The 21,931-nt window shown below is 45.3% G+C and overlaps 1 protein-coding gene across 2 annotated transcripts in view; it reads left to right on the top strand.

Annotated features, from left to right (window-relative positions):
- The window catches only part of AAGAB (alpha and gamma adaptin binding protein), a 58,753-nt gene that overhangs the window by 22,396 nt on the left and 14,426 nt on the right, over positions 1 to 21,931 (top strand). For both annotated transcript variants that reach the window (XM_075346066.1, XM_075346065.1), the window contains exons 2-7: positions 349 to 539; positions 18,148 to 18,244; positions 18,793 to 18,882; positions 18,967 to 19,050; positions 20,206 to 20,282; positions 20,465 to 20,564. In XM_075346066.1, the coding sequence (XP_075202181.1) occupies positions 349 to 539; positions 18,148 to 18,244; positions 18,793 to 18,882; positions 18,967 to 19,050; positions 20,206 to 20,282; positions 20,465 to 20,564 (639 nt within the window). The remainder of the gene's footprint in view (positions 1 to 348; positions 540 to 18,147; positions 18,245 to 18,792; positions 18,883 to 18,966; positions 19,051 to 20,205; positions 20,283 to 20,464; positions 20,565 to 21,931) is intronic.

Raw genomic sequence — 21,931 nt, 5'->3', positions numbered from 1 at the left:
CCTGTATGATATGATGGAGTAAAGTATAAAAATATTCCAGAAGATTTGGAGTGCTGGTCCTTTGTATTAGTTATACTGTGGATGTCTTCCTTGGACACGTGCACCTTGGATTGTGTGCTGCCTGGAACTTTTGTTTCTTCTTATAATATATGAAGAATAGAGAAACTTATTGTGCAAATCTGTAAGCAGAATGTAAGTTGCCCTGTTAGGCACAATAAAACCCCCAGATGGCTGTCATCTTCTATTGTAGTCTTCTTCCAATTGACAAGATTTCTTTTGGTCGCCGGCTTTCAAGTCATCTTGTCGTCATTCTTGCTCTGTATATAAAACTTTTTTTGTTTCTTGTAGAAATCATTGGAGCAGAACAGCTTCCTGCACCTATAGAAGAAGCCGAGGACGTGCGACACTACCCATGGCGGATAGACAACAAGTATTACTCGGCCAATGTGAATATTTGCATTGTACCCAGCACAGCGCATGTTACCACTCCGGTGGCAGAGTCCGTCCAGGCCTTCGTTGTATACTTTGACAGTTCGGCGGTAAGTGTCCATTGTCACATGATGAAACTAAATCTTACCAAGCTCTGGATGGGTCAGTGTCTTGAAAGCTGTTCAAGAAGACCTGTCACTTATGAATTACGTGTTATTTATTTAATGTACTGTAAATTGCGCTGTTTTTTGCTGGATTTGACATTTTTTCTTTTGCTCATACACTTCTCCTATTCTGAAATATTGTCCCACTGTTCCTTGTGCAAAAGTAAACCTTGTCGTCTTATCCAATTGGACATGGTCCTCAAGAAGAGTCCCATACAGAAGTGTTCATGACCATGCCCACTTGGATAAAAAAAACCCACTATTTACGACATGGATGAATGAGCCATATCTCCGGAAGAGAGAGGCATAAGAACAAAAGAAATGCTACACCATCGGCATTTACACCAGGTGAAAGAAAAAATCCAATAATAATCCAAGACCAGACCATTTTCCACCCTGTTGCTGACCTGGAACATTTTTGGATTTTTTTTTTCCATACATGCTTTTTAACAAGGTGTAAAATGTTTTTTTTTTTTTTTTTTTTTTAACAGTGTGTGTGTGTGTGTGTGTGTGTGTGTGTGTGTAAATAGAGATTAACATAACATACATAAAATATATTCCGCATTTAGTAGTGTATATTGGCATTCATTAAAGCGCACCAATCACCAGGATTTTCCTATATAACCCTAAAGCCAGTGCTATGCTGGCACTATCATGCTGATTCTATACATACCTTTAGCTGTCATCTAGGATGTATAGGTTTTGAAACAGAAGCAAGTAAAGTTTGTAAAATGAGCAGCTTTTTGAGTGGCAGCAGCTGAGGATCAGCTGGAGTGGGTATTCATAGTGATTCCCGCCCCCTGCCTGTTTGTTCTCCTTGTTATTGAAAATAATTCTAATATAGAATCATTTTACTAAGTGACTAGAAGGACCTGTGCTGATGTCATACCCATGTGACCAGAACAGGCGGGACCTCAGCCAACAGTCAAATAATGTTGCTTCCTGGTATCAGCTATGTTGGCTGAGGCCTCGCCCCTTCTGGTCACATGTGTATGACATCAGCACAAGTCCTTCCAGCACTTAGTAAAATGATTCTATGATAGAATTAGCATAAATAAGGGATAGGGGGAGGAACAACAGGCAGGTGGGCGGGAATCACTATGAATACGCACCCCAGTTATCAGCTGATCAGCAGCTGCTGCCATTCAAAAACCTGCTCATTTTACAAACTTTACTTGCTTGTGTTTAAAAACCTATACATCCTAGCTGACAACTAAAAGGTATGTATAGAATCAGCCTGATAGTACCAGTATAGCACTGGCTTTAGGTTATATAGCAAAATCCTGATGATTGGTGCGCTTTAATTCTGAAGAACCCCAAAGAATAGATGTAGGAGCAATATATTGTTAAAATATTAGGTTAGATAAGGTACTAGACACATTAGTTAAAGGAAGAAAGGAAAAAAAGGATTAGAGTATCAGAGCAGTGTATATTATAGATTATGGAAGAGGAAAATGCTATTAGATTAGTGTAGTAAAGATATATGTAAATAGCAAATCTGAAGGCACCAAGCGAAAACACTAACACACAGAGTTCAAGGATGTTTCCTTTACTACCTTTTACATATATTCTAATTTATTTGGGTACTTTATATGTATACTTAGCTTTTTATAATGACTTTAGTAATACTTTGACACTCTAATAAATTCTACATTTTCTGTGGATCATCATTTTTTTTCATCCTTGATTTTACTTCACTCTCTAATTAGCATACAATCTCAGTATACACTGCAATGTAATATTACTCCTCATATATATATATATATATATATATATATATATATATATATATATATATATATATATATATATATATATATATATATATATATATATATATATATATATATATATATATATATATATATAATTTCTCCAGTCTAATATTCTAGATCTCTACTTTTACATATGCTGCTCTACAAGACAACATATACTATTGTCATTTCAACTCCTCATTCTATACTCCAATTTCCCTTTCTTTTCATTACATTAGGTTTGATATCTTATAATGAAGGTTTTATCACCTGGGATTAATATCGCCAAACTACACTTGTCTAATAAGTTACCGTATATTCTGCCTCTGATTAGCACCTCTCTATCTAATAGACTTTGTACATACAGAGCCTGGTGTGTTAACTTTCTGAGCTCTGCTGCATTCTAAATCTAAAAACTCTGATTATGTCACAGCTACTGCACCCAGTAAACTAAATGATACATCATTCAATTCATGGTTTCTACATAATGCTGCTCTCACATAAGGCAGCAAAAACCTCTGTAGGGACTTGTGCAGCTGCTATACTATGCATTGACATTTTGAAACGTCACTTTAGAGTAGAACTCGGACCGCCTAGATATTTTTTTTAGTCTATGGACGATTTGGAAGTAGATAAAGTTGTAAAAACACTCTGTTGGACAGTTGTGAAATAGGTTTGTAAAAGAAAACTTTAGTTCTTTATCTCAATTCATTTCTGTTCCGCAAGACAAGTGATAACTTGCTGTTGTTTGGGGGTCTGACCACTGGACCTGCACTCCTCAGCAGGACGGGGATCTTTTGTTCCCGTTAGAATGGAGCAGCAGTTTGTGTGATCGGTTAATTTATTAACTACCTATGGTGTTGTGGAGCAATGCGCTCTACTATTTCTGGCTGCTCCATAGAGAATAGAGTGGCAGTAGGGCATTTGACTGCACAGTGGGGATAAAAGTTTCTCACCAGGGATAAAAATTCCCCAATCTGCCAATTGGTGCAGGTCTCAGCGTTGGAACACCCACCAATCAGCAAGTTATTTTAGTTTCGCTGGACAACCCCCCCCCTAAACATTGATGGCCTAAATAGGTTATGAATACCCAGAATCGAGGTTATTGAGGCTGTAGCAAAGTTCTGGACTGGACTGCAAGTGTGAGATACATATATATATATATAATGTATATGTATGTATGTGTATATGTATATGGATATATGTGTGTATATATATATATATATATATATATATATATATATATATATATATATATATATATATATATATATATATATATATATATATATATATATATTTTCCAGCCACATTCCGACTAGACGTGTATAGCCTTGCCGACTTCACTTCTATTGAGTAAGCATGCGCACGTCTAGTTGGAATGTGGCTGGAAGTCACATGACGGCCTGCTCCCGGCACCGGAAAATCTTGATAGCGTGAGCTATGCACAATGTGAAGATTCACAGGTCTGCAGTCACACAGACTTTCATGCTAAACCTGGACAATTCCTTTTAATAAAGACAGAAAGGCAGAGAGACTTGAATGGGAGATGAAAACGGAAGAAATCTGATACATATAGAGGTTAAGAGAGCTTTACAAAGGTCAAATATGGACGCCCTCAAAAGGTCTGAAGTACCATGGAGGTATGGGCAAAATCCTGAAAATTACCCCTCTACCCAACAGTGGCGAGCATTGGGTTCCAAACTGAAGAAACAAGGTAATTTGTAGAGACTGAGGGTATGCTTTATAGGAAATTTTGCTACTTTTCCCTAACCTTTCACGTAAGTGATTCAGCAGATGTTGAGTAAATGTGCGGATACCAAAGAAAACATTTCAGGCAGTGATTTTTCCTCCAAAACGGATAAACACGCTGAAATAGCTTCCAGCGCTTGTTTGTCTGCTGAGTGGAAATTTCAAGTATGTAGCCACCTGAATATCCAAGCCCACCTTCAGAGATTGGAGAATACTCACCTAATGAACACTTGTAAATGCTCTGTGAGAATTATGGTCTTATGGTAAAGTAGCAGGAAACTGTTCCTCAACAGTGCAATGTCCCAGCCAGCGTAGTACAGGCCGCCATCTAAGGTCCCCGTATTCCGCCTGTGGAGCATTGGACATAGGACGACATAAAACCACTGACTGCTATTGAGGCCATGGTGGATTTGAATCTTTGGCAGCTTTCCTGCTTTATGTGGAAAAGTGTAATGTGCAGTATATACTGTACTGTGCAAATGTTTTAGGCAGGTTTAGGACAAATTATAAGTGTTAAAGGGGATATCCGGGACTTTATTTGTTTTTAAAAAGTGTCCAAGCACTAACAGGTGGTTGATGCCTACCTGCCTGTTGTGCCTGTCGCCGTTCTTCACTGGCCCAGAGAGATCACGACCGCTCCTGCTCGCGATTCAGCTACTTCCGCTGACATTGCGTCAAACGAGCGTCGGCTTCTCATCAATTCTGCTCTGCTGACAGGGTGGGACAGCCGATCTTGCCCTGATTGACAGCCTGCTCCCCCAGTTAGGCAGTGAGGAGCCAGCTGTCAATCAGTATAATGTCTTCTATCCAGCCCTGTCTACAGATCAGAGCAGAAAAAAATGTTCGATCAACAAACTTTGCATGACTCAATAGTACAGGCACCTGTAAGAAACTTTGTAATACATGTTATCAAGGAAATTGGCCTCCTTTACACTTCTTCCTTTGCATCCTGATCTCGCCATACACTTAAAAATCAGCTCAAGTTGGTCTTGCTCAGAGGAGATGGACTACAGGTGCCATGTGTTACATCCAAATGGAGATTGGAGGAGGAGTGAGGAGTGTGGTAGGGGACAAACAGAAAACTATGGTGCAGAGCTGTGAAACAGGTGCTTTACCTCACATCAGAGCTGGATTCAGATCAAGGCAGCTCAGCTCTGCTGTGTAATGTCCTCCATATTGCTGCAGCTTGTCTGTGTGAGCTAAAAGGTGAATGAACTGCAGGCATTCCCCTCTGAGTGCTGGGCTGTCTATGGGAGAAATAATTTCAGCTTGTTTCCTCTTCCCCAGCAAGCAGTGGATTGCAAATTCTAGATAGAGCATGGGGTGAATGTCGGATATAAGTCACCCAATGGACAGCTTATTCTGAAACGTTACTTCAAAGATCAGTTACCCTTTAATAGTTTTGCATTTTCTTAATTGATAAAAATGAAGTAAATGAGCAAAAGAGAAATTCAAAATCAATGTTTGTTTGTGACCGCACTTTGCCTTGAAAACCACATCAAAGGATCAATTCTTCTAGGTACTTACACATGGTTTTTGAAGAAACTTGGCAGGGAGGTTGTTCCAAATATCGGGGAGAACTAAGCACAGATCTTCTGTGGATGTAGGCTTGTGCTAATCTGTCTCTCTTAGGCGGGCTTTGCACACTACGACATTGCAGGTGCGATGTTGGTGGGGTCATGTCGAAAGTGACGCACTTCCTGCGTCGCTCTCTAGACATCGTAGTGTGTAAATCCTAGATGATACGATTAACGAGCGCAAAATCGTCGTAATCGTATCATCGGTGTAGCGTCGGCGAATTCCATATTTGCGCTGACGCGACGGTCCGATGTTGTTCCTCGTTCCTGCGGCAGCACACATTGCTGTGTGTGAAGTCGCAGGAGCGAGGAACATCTCCTACCTGCGTCACCGCGGCTCCCGTCGGCTATGCGGAAGGAAGGAGGTGGGCGGGATGTTTACATGCCGCTCATCTCCGCCCCTCCGCTCCTATTGGCCACCTGCTGTGTGACGTCGCACGGCAGGTGAGTGCATGTGTAGCAGCCGTAGCGATAATATTCGCTACGGCAGCTATCACAATGATATCGCAGCTGCGACGGGGGCGGGGACTATCGCGCTCAGCATCGCAGCATCGTCTTGCGATGTCGCAGCGTGCAAAGTTCCCCTTACTCTAATCCCAGACAGACTTCATGATGTTGAAATCAGGGCTCTGTTGGGCACATATTCATTTCCAAGACTCCTTGTCTTCTTTATGCAAAAAGTAGTTCTTAACCCCTTCACGGCTGATGAAGTATATTTACGTCATTGGCCATGTCCCTGCCTTGTCACATGTTGAGCCCGCATCTTTCCCTCCACTTGATGTCTGGTTTAGGGCTCATGCGCACGTTGCAGGGTTTTTTTTTTTCGTTTCTGCAGCGTTTTAAGCTGAAGTGTCACATTGGCAAAATTCATGCGTTTTGCTTCCCCAGCAAAGTCTATGAGAATCATGCAAAATCCGTGCACACAATGCTTTTTTAAACGCAGCGTTATGATTATCAACAATTTGACATTCTTTGCATTTAAAAAAGCAGCATTCAATTCTTTTGTCCGTTTTGGCAGCGTTCTACACCCATTGAAATCAATGAGTTGTAGAAAAACGCTACCAAATGCATTTTTGTTGCGATCCGCAGGTTTTTTTTGACATCACAAACGCAGGTCTTTGTCTGTCGGTCGGTCTCTCTCTGTCGGTCAGTATTTCCCTCTCTCTTTCATACTCACTGATCCACGATCGCCAGCGCTGCGCTGCACGGCGTTCACACTGTGGCGGCTTCTCTTTTGAAAATGACAGCCGCTCACTATTCCATCTCGTATTCCCTGCTTCCCCGCCCACCGGTGCCTATGATTGGTTACAGTCAGACATACCCCCACGCTGAGTGACAGCTGTCTCTCTGCAACCAATTACAGCCGCCGGTGGGCATGTCTATATCGTGCAGTAAAAAATAAATAATTAAAAAAAAAACAACATGTGGTCCCCCCCCCAATTTTGATATCAGCCAGGGTAAAACCACACGGCTGAAGGCTGGTATTCTCAGGATGGGGAGCTCCACGTTATGTGGGGCCCCCCAGCCTAACAATATCAGCCAGCAGCCGCCCTGAATTGCCGCATCCATTAGATGCGACAGTCCCGGGACTTTACCCGGCTCATCTCGAATTGCCCTGGTGCGGTGGCAATCGGGGTAATAAGGAGTTAATGGCAGCAGCCCATAGCTGCCACTAAGTCCTAGGTTAATCTTGGCTGGCGTCTCCCCGAGATACCTGCCATGATTAACCTGTAAGTTAAAGAAAATAAACACACACAACGAAAAAATCCTTTATTTGGAATGAAAGACAAAAACCCCCACCCTCTTTCACCACTTTATTAATCCCCAAATACCCCTCCAGGTCTGACGTAATCCACATGAGGTCCCACGATGCTTTCAGCTCTGCTACATGAAGCTGACAGTGAGCGGCCACAGACCACGACCGCTCTCTGTCAGCTCCACGAAACAACTGAAGTCAGCCGCACGATCAGCGATGACGTCACTCAGGTTACTCGCGGCTGCTCACTTCAGTCACTCAGGGGATTTGCGGTCACAGGTGAGTCTTTCATGTGTGATCGCAAATCAGGCTGCGACACAGAGAGAGAGAGAGAGAGAGAGAGAGCCACGCAATGTCAGTGAAATCGGGTGAAGCTCTGACGTCACTGCTGTGGACTCCTTTGTCCTGGCACTGACCTCGGAGGTTCATCTGAGTTCATGACCGCACACAGACAGAGCCGCGGGATGACCATGAAGTCGGGTGAAGATCATCTGAGTTCATTCTCATCGCCCGGCTCTGTCTGTGTCTGCTGTCAGCGGGCATGTAACAGAGTTAAATTGCAAGGGGACCGCACTGACAAAAAAGCATCCAAAACACATGTAAAATGCATCCAAAATACATGCGTTTTGGATGCATTCTTTTTGTCAAAACGCAGTGTCAAGTCTGCCAGAGGGTGCATTTATTTCTGCACTAGTCAGGATGCAGGGTGCCCATGAGCCCTTATTCAACTGCCTCCAACAGCTGTTGGGTGGATGTCGTCACTTATAGCTGCATTTAACACACTCAGACGGGAAGCACATCACTAATCCCGCCCATCGCTGCCCACATCATGTGATCGCGGGTTGCTGATGGGCTATCATGACAGCCAGAAGTCAGCTGATGGCTTCCCCCATGCCTATCAACATGATCCTCCTGTGAACAATGGCTGCGAGCCAGCATTGATTGTGATTTTTTTTTTTTATATATTTTTTTTTTTTTTTTAATATACAGAGCAGTGCTGAAGCACTATACTGTATAGCACAGGTGATTGGTTGATCACAACTTCAAAGGCTTTAAGTCCTCTAAGAAGACTAGTGAATAAAGTTAACATTTAAAAAAAATCTAACTTTTTTTTTTTTTTTTTTTTTACACAAGTTCAAATCCGCTTCCTTTTTGCTCCTTTAAAATTAAAACAATAAAAAAAACACATTTGGTATCACCATCTTCGGAAATGCCCAATCTATCAAAATATTAATATGGTATTAGTAAAAACTTCAGCTCAGTGCCCAAAAAATAAGCCTTCACACAGGCCCAGATCCCGAAAAATGAGAATGCTGTGGGTCTCGGAAAATGGCAACAAAAGCAAAATTGTGGTTTTGTTTTTGTTATTTGGGTTTTTCTTTTTTTGACAAATTTCAGAATTATTTTCACCACTTACATAACAAACAAGCAACTACACTGTGTGCAGAGTTATTAGGCAAATGACTATTTTGATCACATGATGATTTTTATACATGTTGTCCTACTCCAAGCTGTATAGGCTTGAGAGCCAACTACCAATTAAGTAAATCAGGGGATGTGCATCTCTGTAATGAGGAGGGGTGCGGTGTAATGACATCAACACCCTATACAAGTTGTGCTTAATTATTAGGCAACTTCCTTTCCTTTGGCAAAATGAGTCAGAAGTTAGATTTGACGGGTTCTGAAAAGTCCAAAATTGTGAGATGTCTTGCAGAGGGAAGCAACAGTCTTGCAATTGCCAAACTTTTGAAGTGTGATCACCGAACAATCAAGCGTTTCATGGCAAATAGCCAACAGGGTCACAAGAAACATGTTGGGCAATAAAAGGTGCAAAATAACTGCCCATGAATTGAGGAAAATCAAGCGTGAAGCTGCCAAGATGCCATTTGCCACCAGTTTGGCCATATTTCAGAGCTGCGACGTTACTGGAGTATCAAAAAGCACAGAGTGTGCCATACTCAGGGACATGGCCAATGTAAGGAAGGCTGAAAAACGACCACCTTTGAACAAGAAACATAAGATAGGTTTTATGGACTGATGAAATGAGAGTGACTTTTGATGGGCCAGATGGATGGGCCAGAGGTTGGATGAGTAAGGGGCAAAGAGCTCCACTCCGACTCAGACGCCAGCAAGGTGGAGGTGGGGTACTGGTATGGGCTGGTATCATCAAAGATGAACTTGTGGGACCTTTTCTGGTTGAGGATGGAGTGAAGCTCAACTCCCAGACCTACTGCCAGTTTCTGGAAGACAACTTCTTCAAGCAGTGGTACAGGAAGAAGTCGGTATCGTTCAAGAAAAAACATGATTTTCATGCAGGGCAATGCTCCATCACATGCATCTAACTAGTCCACAGCGTGGCTGGCCAGTAAAGGTCTAAAAGATGAAAAAATAATGACATGGCCCCCTTGTTCACCTGATCTGAACCCCATAGAGAACCTGTGGTCCGTCATAAAATGTGAGATGTATAGGGAGGGAAAACAGTACACCTCTCGGAACAGTGTCTGGGAGGCTGTGGTGTCTGTTGCACACAATGTTGATCGTAAACAGATCAAGCAACTGACAGAATCTATGGATGGTAGGCTGTTGAGTGTCATCATAAAGAAAGGTGGCTATGTTGGTCACTAATTATTTTGGGTTTTGTTTTTGCATGTCAGAAATGTTTATTTCTAAATGTTGTGCAGTTATATTGGTTTACCTGGTGAAAATAAACAAGTGAGATGGGAATATATTTAGTTTTTATTAAGTTGCCTAATAATTCTGCACAGTAATAGTTACCTGCACAAACAGATATCCTCCTAAGATAGCCAAATCTAAAAAAAAAAAAACACTCCAACTTCCAAAAATATTAAGCTTTGATATTTATGAGTCTTTTGGGTTGATTGAGAACATAGTTGTTGATCAATAATAAAAAAAATCCGCTGAAATACAACTTGCCTAATAATTCTGCACACAGTGTATACCTGTTTGGTATCTACATACTGATACTATCCTGGGGAATCCTAGTGGCAGGTCAGTTTTATCATATAGTGAACATGGTAAATAAACAAAAAAAACATCTTCTTTTTTTTTTTTTAAACTTTCACCGCACTTGTAATTTTATCAATTATTCCAGCACAATATGGGTCATAATGAATGGTGTCTGTTCAAAAGTGTAACTCGTCCCACAAACAAAAGTCGTCATTTAGCTATATTGATGGGAAAAAATAAAGTTATCGCTCGTGAAAAAAGGGGAGGAGAAAACAAAAAAAAACTAAAATTACCAGGCAGTGAGGGGGTATATCTGGAGTCGTCCTGCTGCAGAATAAATTTGTAGCCATTCAGATGCCTCCCTGGTGGTATTGTATGATCAAGTATCAGCCTATATTTCTCAGCATTGAGGACACCATTAATCCTGTCCCTATTCATAACTGCATTTGCTGAAATACATCCCCAATATTTCACGTTTTGTCTCCTCAGTCCAGAGCACCTTCTGCCATTTTTCTGCACCACGATTCCTATAATTTTGTGCATCATTGAGTCATTTAACCTTTTTTCAATGGTTAAGGTACCATACGTTTTTTTTTTGGGGGGGGGGGAGGGGATGGGCCAGAATTCTTCCACAAACACCACTTCTGGCCAGATTTCTCTGACAAGTCGGTTGGTGGGGCTGGGTCCCACTTGTTGCTGCCGGTTCTGAGCTGATGGTATTGCTGTATACAGCGTTCCATGGGAAGTAAACATGATGCGTCTTTCATCAATGCGTCTATGGTCCTCAATGATGCCCCTTTCTTAGTGTCCTCAATGCTGAGAAATGCAGGCAGATATTTGTTAATCTTACTGGGAGGTGTTTGATTGGCCCCAAATTCTGCAGCTGGACAACAATTGCAAACATAGAGCTAATGTTGTTAGAAACGGATTACATGAAGAGACAGAAGGCTTTCCACAGTCCTCATCCACAGATCTGTGGTTAGTGCTCTAAGATGTTTGGAAAAACCACTTTGCCGAGTTCCTTCAAAAACTTTGTGGAAGTTCCTAGAAGAATAGCTGAAGTGTATAAACAGGGTAGATGGTAAATGGGAGGGGGAAGTTATTTTTCTCTCCACACTAATTGGATAATCTCAATCATGGATGAATTGTATTATTGATGCACAATCTTTGTTGCCCAGGAATGTAAGCGGAAACTAAATTTCTTCGGCGCTCCATTGGGAGACCCAGACGATTGGGTGTATAGCTACTGCCTCCGGAGGCCACACAAAGTATTACACTAAAAAGTGTAAGGCCCCTCCCCTTCTGCATATACACCCCCCGTGGGATCACGGGCTCCTCAGTTTTATGCTTTGTGCGAAGGAGGTCAGACATCCACGCATAGCTCCACTGTTTAGTCAGCAGCAGCTGCTGACTATGTCGGATGGAAGAAAAGAGGGCCCATACTAGGGCCCCCAGCATGCTCCCTTCTCACCCCACTTTTGTCGGCGGTGTTTGTTAAGGTTGAGGTACCCATTGCGGGTACGGAGGCTGGAGCCCACATGCTGCTTTCCTTCCCCATCCCCCTGAGGGCTCTGGGTGAAGTGGGATCTTACCGGCCTCCAGGCTCTGAGGCCGGGCTCCATCCACAGACCCGGAGATCCTGCTGGAATGGAGCTGAGTATCGTCAGGGACAAGGCCCTGCAACGTTAAGGTACTCTGTGTCCCCGTACAGACCACGCACACACACCAGCATGCTGGGTGTGTTAGTGCGCCGGGGACAACAGCGCTGCGCGCTGGGGCTATACTCACTGCAGCTTAGCTGAGTGAGTTAATGTGTGGGAAACTGCCGCGCCGGCCGCTGCTAGAAGCTGCGGCGCGGATGAGACTTGTGGTGCGCCGGGGACTTCCGCGCTGACCGTGCTCTTACGACGGCAGCGCTTATAAATCGAGTCCCCGGCTTTTGCGGCCTAGTTTCGTTTCCTTCCCGCCCCCGGGCCTGCCAGTCAGGGAAGGGGCGGGACGCTGTACAGTGGTCAGCACCGAGGGCTGGAGTCTTATTTACATACTCCAGCCCCCTCACTGGGCACAGTGGGACGCCAGTTTCCCGCTCGTTGTCTGGGGCACGCCCACGGCCCGCCCCTCTTCACAGGACGCCGGCAGCCATTCCTGCATGCAGTCTAAGCTGGAGAACGGACACAGGCTCTGGGAGACCCGGTCAAGGGATTCTGGCGACCACACACCCGCTTAAGCGGGCGGTAAGCAGCACCTTGGTGCTGACCCCACTAGTGCCACAGTGTTTTGTGTACTTTATGCTTGTACCTATATTTGCACTGTACGGTCGCTTCTTGGCTAGATACCCCTGGATTGCTCTGAGGAGACAACAGCATGTCGTCCGCAGAAAAGCAAGGGTGCCAAGGCACAGGCTTTCTATGCTGTCTGTACCGCATGTGAGGCTGTTTTACCGGCAGGTTCCACTAACCCCCATTGGGTAGAGTCTCTGCTAGTGGTGGCCCAGAGAGAGCCACCTGTGAAACTGTCCAGAGGACAGAGTTTGCAGTTTTTTGCGGATAAAATGTCTGGGACTATGACCAAGATTCTAGAAACTTGCAGTCCAGGACGGTGACTCAGACAATGGGCACTGTTGAACAATGCCCCCCGGTCTCCCTCAGTTGGAACTAATACGTGCTCCAAGGGGGTCCCATACATCCCAGGCTGAAGGCTCTGCACGGACGACAGTCCCAGTCAGCCTAAGCGAGCTCGCTGGGAGAGACCCTCGACTTCACACACTAGTCAGGGTCTCAGCGAGAGGATTCTCTGTATGATGAGGCAGAGGTAGCTGATCAGGATTCTGATCCTGAGACCGCTTTCAATCTGGATGCTCCTAATAGTGACGCCATGGTGAACGATCTCATAGCGTCCATCAATAGACTGGTGGATATTTCTCCCTCAGCCCCTCCAGTGGAGGAGTCAGCTTCGCAGCAGGAGAAATTCCATTTCAGGTATCCCAAGCGTAAATTCAGTTCTTTTTTGGGCCACTCTGACTTCAGAGAAGCAGTCCAGAAACACCACGCTTATCCAGACAAGCGTTTCTCCACACGTCTTAAGGATACACGTTATCCCTTTCCCCCTGACGTGGTCAAGCGCTGCACCCAGTGTCCAAAGGTGGATCCCCCAATCTCCAGGCTTGCGGCTAGATCCATAGTTGCAGTGGAAGATGGGACTTCACTTAAAGATGCCATTGTCAGACAGATGGACCTCTGGTTGAAATCTGTCTATGAAGCTATCGGCGTGTCGTTTGCTCCGGCATTCGCAGCCGTATGGGCGCTCCAAGCTATTTCAGCTGGTCTTGCGCAGGTGGACACTGGCACACGTATATCTGTGCCGCAGATGGCGTCCTTAACCTCGCATATGTTTGCATTGCGACTTACGCTATTAATGCTGTCCTGGACTCTACGAGCCGTACGTCAGTGGCGTCCGCCAACTCCGTGGTTTTTACGCAGAGCCTTGTGGTTAAGGGAATGGAAGGCAGATTCTGCTTCCAAAAAGTGTTTAACCAGTTTGCCATTATCTGGTGTCAGACTGTTTGGTGAGCGATTGGATGAAATCATTAAACAGTCCAAGGGTAAGGATTCTTCCTTACACCAGCCCAGATCAAACAAAACCCAACAGAGGAAAGAATAGTCGAGGTTTCGATCCTTTCCAGGCTCGGGCAGGTCCCAGTTTTCCTCGTCCATAAGGACTCAAAAGGCTCAGAGGGGCTCAGATTCCTGGCGGGCTCAATCACGCCCAAAGAAGGCAGCCGGAGGAACCGCTACCAAGGCGGTTTCCTCATGACTTTCAGCCCTCTCTCTCCGCATCCGCGGTCGGTGGCAGACTCTCCCGCTTTGGCGACATTTAGCTGCCACAGGTCAAAAACCGGTGGGTGAGAGACATTTTGTCTCACGTGTACAGGATAGAGTTCTGTTCTCGTCCTCCGGCTCGATTCTTCAGAACTTCCCCACCTCCCGACCGAGCCGATGCTCTTCTGCAGGCAGAAGGAGTGGTAATCCCTGTTCCTCTGCAGGAACAAGGTCACGGTTTTTACTCCAATCTGGTTGTGGTGCCAAAAAAGGACTGCTCTTTCCGTTCCGTTCTGGACCTATAACTGCTCAACACATGAAAACCAGGCGGTTCCGGATGGAATCCCTCCGCTCCGTCATTGCCTCAATGTCTCAAGGAGATTTCCTAGCATCAATAGACATCAGGATGCTTATCTCCACGTGCCGATTGCTCCAGAGCACCAGTGTTTGCTACGATTCGTTATAGAAGACGAGCATCTTCAGTTCGTAGCCCTGCCCTTCGGTCTGGCGACAGCCCCACGGGTTTTCACCAAGGTCATGGCAGCAGTGGTAGCAGTCCTGCACTCTCAGGGTCACTCTGTGATCCCTTACTTGGACGATCTACTTGTCAAGGCACCCTCTCAAGAGGCATGCCAACACAGCCTGAACGTTGCGCTGGAGACTCTCCAGAGTTTCGGGTGCATCATCAACTTTTCAAAGTTAATTCTGACCCCGACCCAATCGCTGAGATATCTTGGCATGGAGTTTCATACTCTCTTAGCGATAGTGAAGCTTCCGCTGGACAAACAGCGTTCACTACAGACGGGGGTGCAGTCTCTCCTTCAAGGCCAGTCACACCCCTTAAGACGCCTCATGCACTTCTTAGCGAAGATGGTAGCAGCAATGGAGGCAGTCCCTTTCGCGCAGTTTCATCTGCGTCCACTGCAATGGGACATTCTCCGCCAATGGGATGGGAAGTCGACGTCCCTAGACAGGAACGTCTCCCTTTCTCAGACGGTCAAGGACTCTCTTCAGTGGTGACTTCTTCCCGCCTCATTGTCAAAAGGAAAGTCCTTCCTACCCCCATCCTGGGCGGTGGTCACGACAGACGCGAGTCTGTCAGGGTGGGGAGCAGTCTTTCTCCACCACAGGGCTCAGGGTACGTGGACTCAGCAAGAGTCCACCCTTCAGATCAATGTTCTGGAAATCTGGGCAGTGTATCTTGCCCTGCAACCCTTCCAGCAGTGGCTGGAAGGCAAACAGATCCGAATTCAGTCGGACAACTCCACAGCGGTGGCATACATCAACCACCAAGGCGGAACACGCAGTCGGCAAGCCTCCCAGGCAGTCCGGCGGATTCGGATGTGGGTGGAAGACAGAGCATCCACCATATCCGCAGTTCACATCCCGGGCGTAGAAAACTGGGAAGCAGACTTCTTCAGTCGCCAGGGTATGGACGCAGGGGAATGGTCTCTGCACCCGGACGTGTTTCAGGAAATCTGTAGCCGCTGGGGGATGCCGGACGTCGACCTAATGGCGTCTCGGCACAACAACAAGGTCCCGATTTTCATGGCGCGGTCTCACGATCAAAGAGCTCTGGCGGCAGGCGCCTTAGTTCAGGATGGGTCGCAGTTCCAGCTACCCTATGTGTTTCCCCCTCTGGCACTGTTGCCCAGAGTGCTACGCAAGATCAGCTCCGATTGCCGCCGCGCCATCCTCGTCGCCCCAGACTGGCCGAGGAGGTCGTGGTACCCGGATCTGTGGCATCTCACGGTCGGCCAACCGTGGGCACTACCAGACCGGCCAGACTTACTGTCCCAAGGGCCGTTTTTTCTGTCTGAATTTTACGGCCCTGAACCTGACTGTGTGGCCATTGAGTCCTGGATCCTAGCGTCTTCAGGATTATCTCAAGACGTCATTGCCACCATGAGACGGGCTAGGAAGCCGACGTCTGCCAAGTTCTACCACAGGACGTGGAAGATATTCTTATCTTAGTGCTCTGCTCAGGGAGTGTCTCCCTGGCCATTTGCATTGCCTACTTTTCTTTCCTTCCTGCTCTGGTTTGGAAAAAGGTTTGTCGCTCGGCTCCCTTAAAGGACAAGTCCCAGCGCTGTCTGTATTCTTTCAGAAGCGCCTAGCACGACTTCCTCAGGTACGCACGTTCCTGCAGGGGGTTTGTCACATTGTCCCTCCGTACAAGAGGCCGTTAGACCCATGGGATCTGAACAGGGTACTAATTGCTCTCCAGAAGCCGTCCTTCGAGCCTCTGAGGGATGTTTCACTTTCTCGACTTTCACAGAAAGTGGCCTTTCTGGTAGCGGTCACATCTCTTCGGAGAGTGTCCGAACTAGCAGCGCGGTCAGCCAAAGCTCCCTTCCTGGTGTTTCACCAAGACAAGGTAGTGCTGCGCCTGATTCCGGAGTTCTCCCTAAGGTGGTATCCCCCTTTCTTCTCAATCAGGATATCTCCTTACCTTCCTTTTGTCCTCATCCAGTTCATCGATATGAAATGGATTTGCATTTGTTGGATCTGGTGAGAGCACTCAGAATCTACATTTCCCGCACGGCGCCCCTGCGCCGCTCGGATGCGCTCTTTGTACTTGACTCTGGTCAGCGTAAAGGGTCGCAGGCTTCCAAATCCACCCTGGCTCGATGGATCAAGGAACCAATTCTTGAAGCCTACCGTTCTGCTGGGCTTCCGGTTCCATCAGGGCTGAAGGCCCATTCTACCAGAGCCGTGGGTGCGTCCTGGGCATTACGGCACCAGGCTACGGCTCAGCAGGTGTGCCAGGCAGCTACCTGGTCGAGTCTGCACACTTTCCCAAGCATTATCAGGTGCATACCTACGCTTAGGCGGATGCCAGCCTAGGTAGAAGAGTCCTGCAGGCGGCGGTTGCCTCCATGTAGGGAAGGGCTGTTTTACGGCCCTAACTTGAGGTATTAATTTACCCACCCAGGGACTGCTTTTGGACGTCCCAATCGTCTGGGTCTCCCAATGGAGCGCCGAAGAAGAAGGGAATTTTGTTTACTTACCGTAAATTCCTTTTCTTCTAGCTCCAATTGGGAGACCCAGCACCCGCCCTGTTTCCTTCGGGATTTTTGGTTTTTTCGGGTACACATGTTGTTCATGTTGAATGGTTTCAGTTCTCCGATGTTTCTTCGGATTGAATTTGTTTAACCAGTTATTGGCTTTCCTCCTTCTTGCTTTTGCACTAAAACTGAGGAGCCCGTGATCCCACGGGGGGTGTATATGCAGAAGGGGAGGGGCCTTACACTTTTTAGTGTAATACTTTGTGTGGCCTCCGGAGGCAGTAGCTATACACCCAATCGTCTGGGTCTCCCAATTGGAGCTAGAAGAAAAGGAATTTACGGTAAGTAAACAAAATTCCCTTCATTCCCACACCTATAATCCCACCCACATCTCAGCACTGAAGTCAGTGATGGTAAACGTCTTCACAGTCATTTGCTGACTTCAGCGCCAAGAGGTGGGTGGGATTATGGGCATGGGGAGCAGTGAATATTAATTTCCCGTTAAAGGGGAAATTAATATTCACTGCTCCTGTCACTGCCAGCTTACTGCAGCAGCGACCCTGCTTCTGCCTCCTGTGACCTCACTCCACCGTTCCACTGCTGCCCTTCCCCCACAGCGAGGGCCAAGAAAGTGATGGACAGCTATCTCTGCATGCATAGTCTTCCGTACAAACACTATGGATTTCAATTAATAAAATGAACAATTTCCTGAAACTCTTTCGACAAAAATGTATCATCGATCTGATCAGCTCCTCCTGCATCTTCCAGATCAGATACCGTTTTTCAAAATCACAGGTTCTTCCTAAATATTAAGGCGCTTCCAATGCAACCTGATGACTAAGTTTGGTAAAACAATGAATTTTCTTGTTACTTCAGTCATGAATATTCTTATATAAACCTGTATTCTCGCATTTAATGGCAGAAATCAGGTCTGGAGAAGGTGTCTTCTTGGCTTCCACTGCTTGAAGACTGGCTGCTGGATGTTATGATCCTGGTGTGTGATCGTGCGTGTGATACAGGTGAGACCTTCTCCGTCCAGCAGAGGGCCGCTGCTTCATGCTTGGCTTGGACCATGTTTGAGGTTCATCACCTCATACTTCATTCAGACAATTGTTTTTACAATACTGAATTTTAGAAGAGCCCATGGTTATGTGTATGTATTATTCAGACATTACTATATTTTCTACTTTCTAAGTGTGTGTGTGTATGTGTATGTGTGTGTGTGTATATATATATGTATGTATATGTATATATGTGTATATATATATATATGTATGTGTATATATATATATATATATATATATATATATATATATATATATATATATATATATATATATACAGTATACATATATAGCCAAGATCACTTTTTAAATGTATGTACGCATATGTTATATAATAATCACGCAGGCGCTGCCTCTCTGCACGCAGGTGCAACACACACACACACACACACGCACACGCGCTGTTTCTCCACTGCATCTGGTAAAGTCTTCTCCTATCTTTTTAGTACTGCTAGGTTTTTCATTAGTTTAAGTGTGTAATTGTATGACTGCTTCCCGTTCAGGTGTGAGCAGACAGGCGGCGCAGGAGTGGTGTATACAGCATGGGTTTGAGTTAGTTGAACTGAACCCTGAAGAGTTGCCAGATGAAGATGGTAGGTTGGCAGATTTAGTGGGTATTATTTTGACTATCAACCAAAAATGTTTAACCTTTTCACTTATATTAATCTTTTATGTAGATGATTTCCCAGAATCCACTGGTGTTACTCGAATAATTCAAGCTCTTAATGCCAACGTATGGTCCAATGTGGAGATGAAGAGTGGTAAGTGGCGGAAAAATGTCTAAAAAAAAAAAAAAATATTGTGTTTAAAATGGAACAGATTACAGTGCGATCTGAGCGTAGTAATTAAAGTATAAAACAATTAGTGAGTCCTCGGAAAGAAAGTAAAGACCTTACCTTGTAGAGTTGTGCAATATAGGGCACAGCTCCTTATAGCATATAAGCAGATATCTCAGCTGGGTACAGGTAACCTGGTGAAATGCAGGAGTCTCCGAATAGCGGCAGAAAACATCAAGAAGGAGAATACCGGGTATTAGCAGATCACCTAATACAAATGGGAAATAGTGAACCCACCATAAATAAAAATAGCTTTATTAAAAGCCAGTAACACATTTCTGGTATACTGCCTTCATCAGGTGTATGTAAGTGCAATGGACTTGTATACATGATTGTAATAGGCAGAGTCATTGCCCAATAATTTTCAGCAGCTCTTGAATCCAAGTCTAATCAGTCTATACACACACCACACAGGCACACTCTGATAGCTGCAGCTTGTCCTGAGCAGTGTGAGATCTCAGCAGAGAGGACAATCTAGACAATAGGAGAGGAGTTTCAACTTTCAAAATGGATTATACAGTCAATCTGGCATGGATGTGCACAGTGAATACACCAGCCTCATCTCATTCTCCATGTGTTTGTATTTCACACCTGCCCCCAAACTGCTGACTAAAGCTGGGTTTACACACTGCAACATCGCAAAGGACATCGCTGTAACGTCACCGGTTTTGTGACGCAATAGCGACCTCCCTAAGTCTCTGCTAAGTCGCTGGTGAGCAGTCAAACAGGCAAACCTGGCCAACAACGCAACAGCGATCCGGACCTGCAGAGCGACCTAGGTGGTTGTTGGGGACGTTGATAAGCAGCCTTTTGAAAGGGAAGTTGCTAACAAAGTCGCTGCAAAGTCTTTCACACACTGAAACTTTCCAGCGATGCATGCTGCACAGCGGGAAACAAAGGACCTAGGAATGGTCCTGAACGATTTGTAACGATTACAACTTCACAACAGGGGCCAGGTCGCTGATAGGTTTCACACACTGCAACATCGCAAACAACATCGCTATTGCGTCACAAATGTCATGTCGTTTGAGATGCTGCAGTGTGTAAACCCAGCTTAACTCCATTTCTTTGTAATTCTAGAACAATCTTATGGGATCTTCAGCTCATTGGCGGCCATGAACCACAGCACAGAGAATAATGGGGAACCACAGGCTAACGTGAGTTTTATGATATATGGGATTATTAAGAGCTATGAGGCAATCCATAAATCTGGTATGTGTAGTGTGTGATCCTAAAAGTGTATCCACAGATTATGTTCTAAATGTCTGAGAACTGGGGATCACACAAAAAGTTTGGATGTATTGAGCACAAGTGTTCATGTTTTTGTGGTTCCTTTCAGGTCTCGATGTCCGGTGGAGCCGCCACATTGCCTTCCACAGATCAGGGGCGAACTAGTGACTCAGGCAGTCATATTGATTCTCAGATTGATACTATTGTAGGTGAGTTTTCTATGTGCCGTGATTTATAATTTTCAGATTCATCTACATAGATTTTCCAAGCAGCAACAAGAAGCGATTTATCTCCATTATCAATCATGCGATTGGATTATATTGGAGGCATCATGGATGAGGAGCATGCGTACCTCGTTTATAGGGGTCATGTCGTCAATCCTTCACAGTGACTACTGGTGTAATGGTGCCAACATGTATTCGCCACTAATGATATCCAAATATGTACAAAAAGTCAGGGCTCAATATTATTGATGGGTGGACCCAGACTGTAAAAGTCCGGGTCCGTGTGGTTTGAAAGGTACCCTGGTCTCAGGCCCAGGCCCAGGATTTGGGGTGTTTGATTCGGCAGTCGAGAAATTTAAAAACCTAAAGGAAAAATAAAGAAAATAAGAATGAATTGAGCGCTTCATACTTACCGTGCCTCCGTCGCGGCTGTAGCTGCTCCCGTGGTCTCTCCACTTCCTGGGCTGCTCATCATTCTCATCCATATGCTCTGCTTTCCCTGCCCACCAGCCATCCTGGCGTCTGTGATTTTTTTTTGCAGTCAGACATGCCCCCCAGCCTGTATGACAGCATCTGACAGCAACCAATCACAGCCGCTGTATGCGTGGTAGTATTGTGGTATAAATATAAATGAAATATTTGGCGTAGAGTCCCCCTGTATTATGATACCCAGCACAGATAAAGCCCACGGCTACACGCTATAGCCCCTTGCTGCAGGTTGCGATTTTGAGGCTGGGGGGTAGCCCAATAAACATGACCTCCCAAGTCTGAGAATACCAGCCCCCGAATGTCGGGCTTTATCTTGCCTGGGTCACGTTGTTTTTTTTAAATTATTTCAAATGTTTTTTTTTTTTTTTCCCCAAAAAAGCACAGTTCCTCTTATTTTGATACACAGCTACGATGAGTGCAGGGCTGGGGGTTGCAGCCTGTAGCCGTGGGCTTTATCTGTTCTGGTATCATAAAATGCGGGGATCCCACGCCAAAAATTTTATTTATTTTTTTATACCACGATACTGACCCTCAGACAAGGTCTGTGATGTGTAAGCGTCAGACACGCGGTCACACAGGCTGAGGGTGCATCTGGCTGCAATGGATTACAGGCGCTGGTGGGCGGGGAAAGCAGTGGATATTTAATGAGGGTTAATTATCGGCTCCGAAAGTGAATGCGTGACCTGCAAGCAGTGTACCGCCATGATGGATCCTCGGTAAGTACACCGCGTGCGCTCCTACCCCCCCAACCCTATTCCTTCTACCAACATTTTTAATCTCCGGATTCTGGTCCCCATAGACTTATATGGGGACCGGATTCTGGACGGGAACTGAATTTAAAAAGAGAACAGGGACCCGCTGGT

The sequence above is a fragment of the Anomaloglossus baeobatrachus genome, chromosome 4, assembly GCF_048569485.1.
Source record: "Anomaloglossus baeobatrachus isolate aAnoBae1 chromosome 4, aAnoBae1.hap1, whole genome shotgun sequence".
NCBI lineage: Eukaryota > Metazoa > Chordata > Amphibia > Anura > Aromobatidae > Anomaloglossus > Anomaloglossus baeobatrachus.
This window is presented reverse-complemented; position numbering and strand designations above follow the sequence as displayed.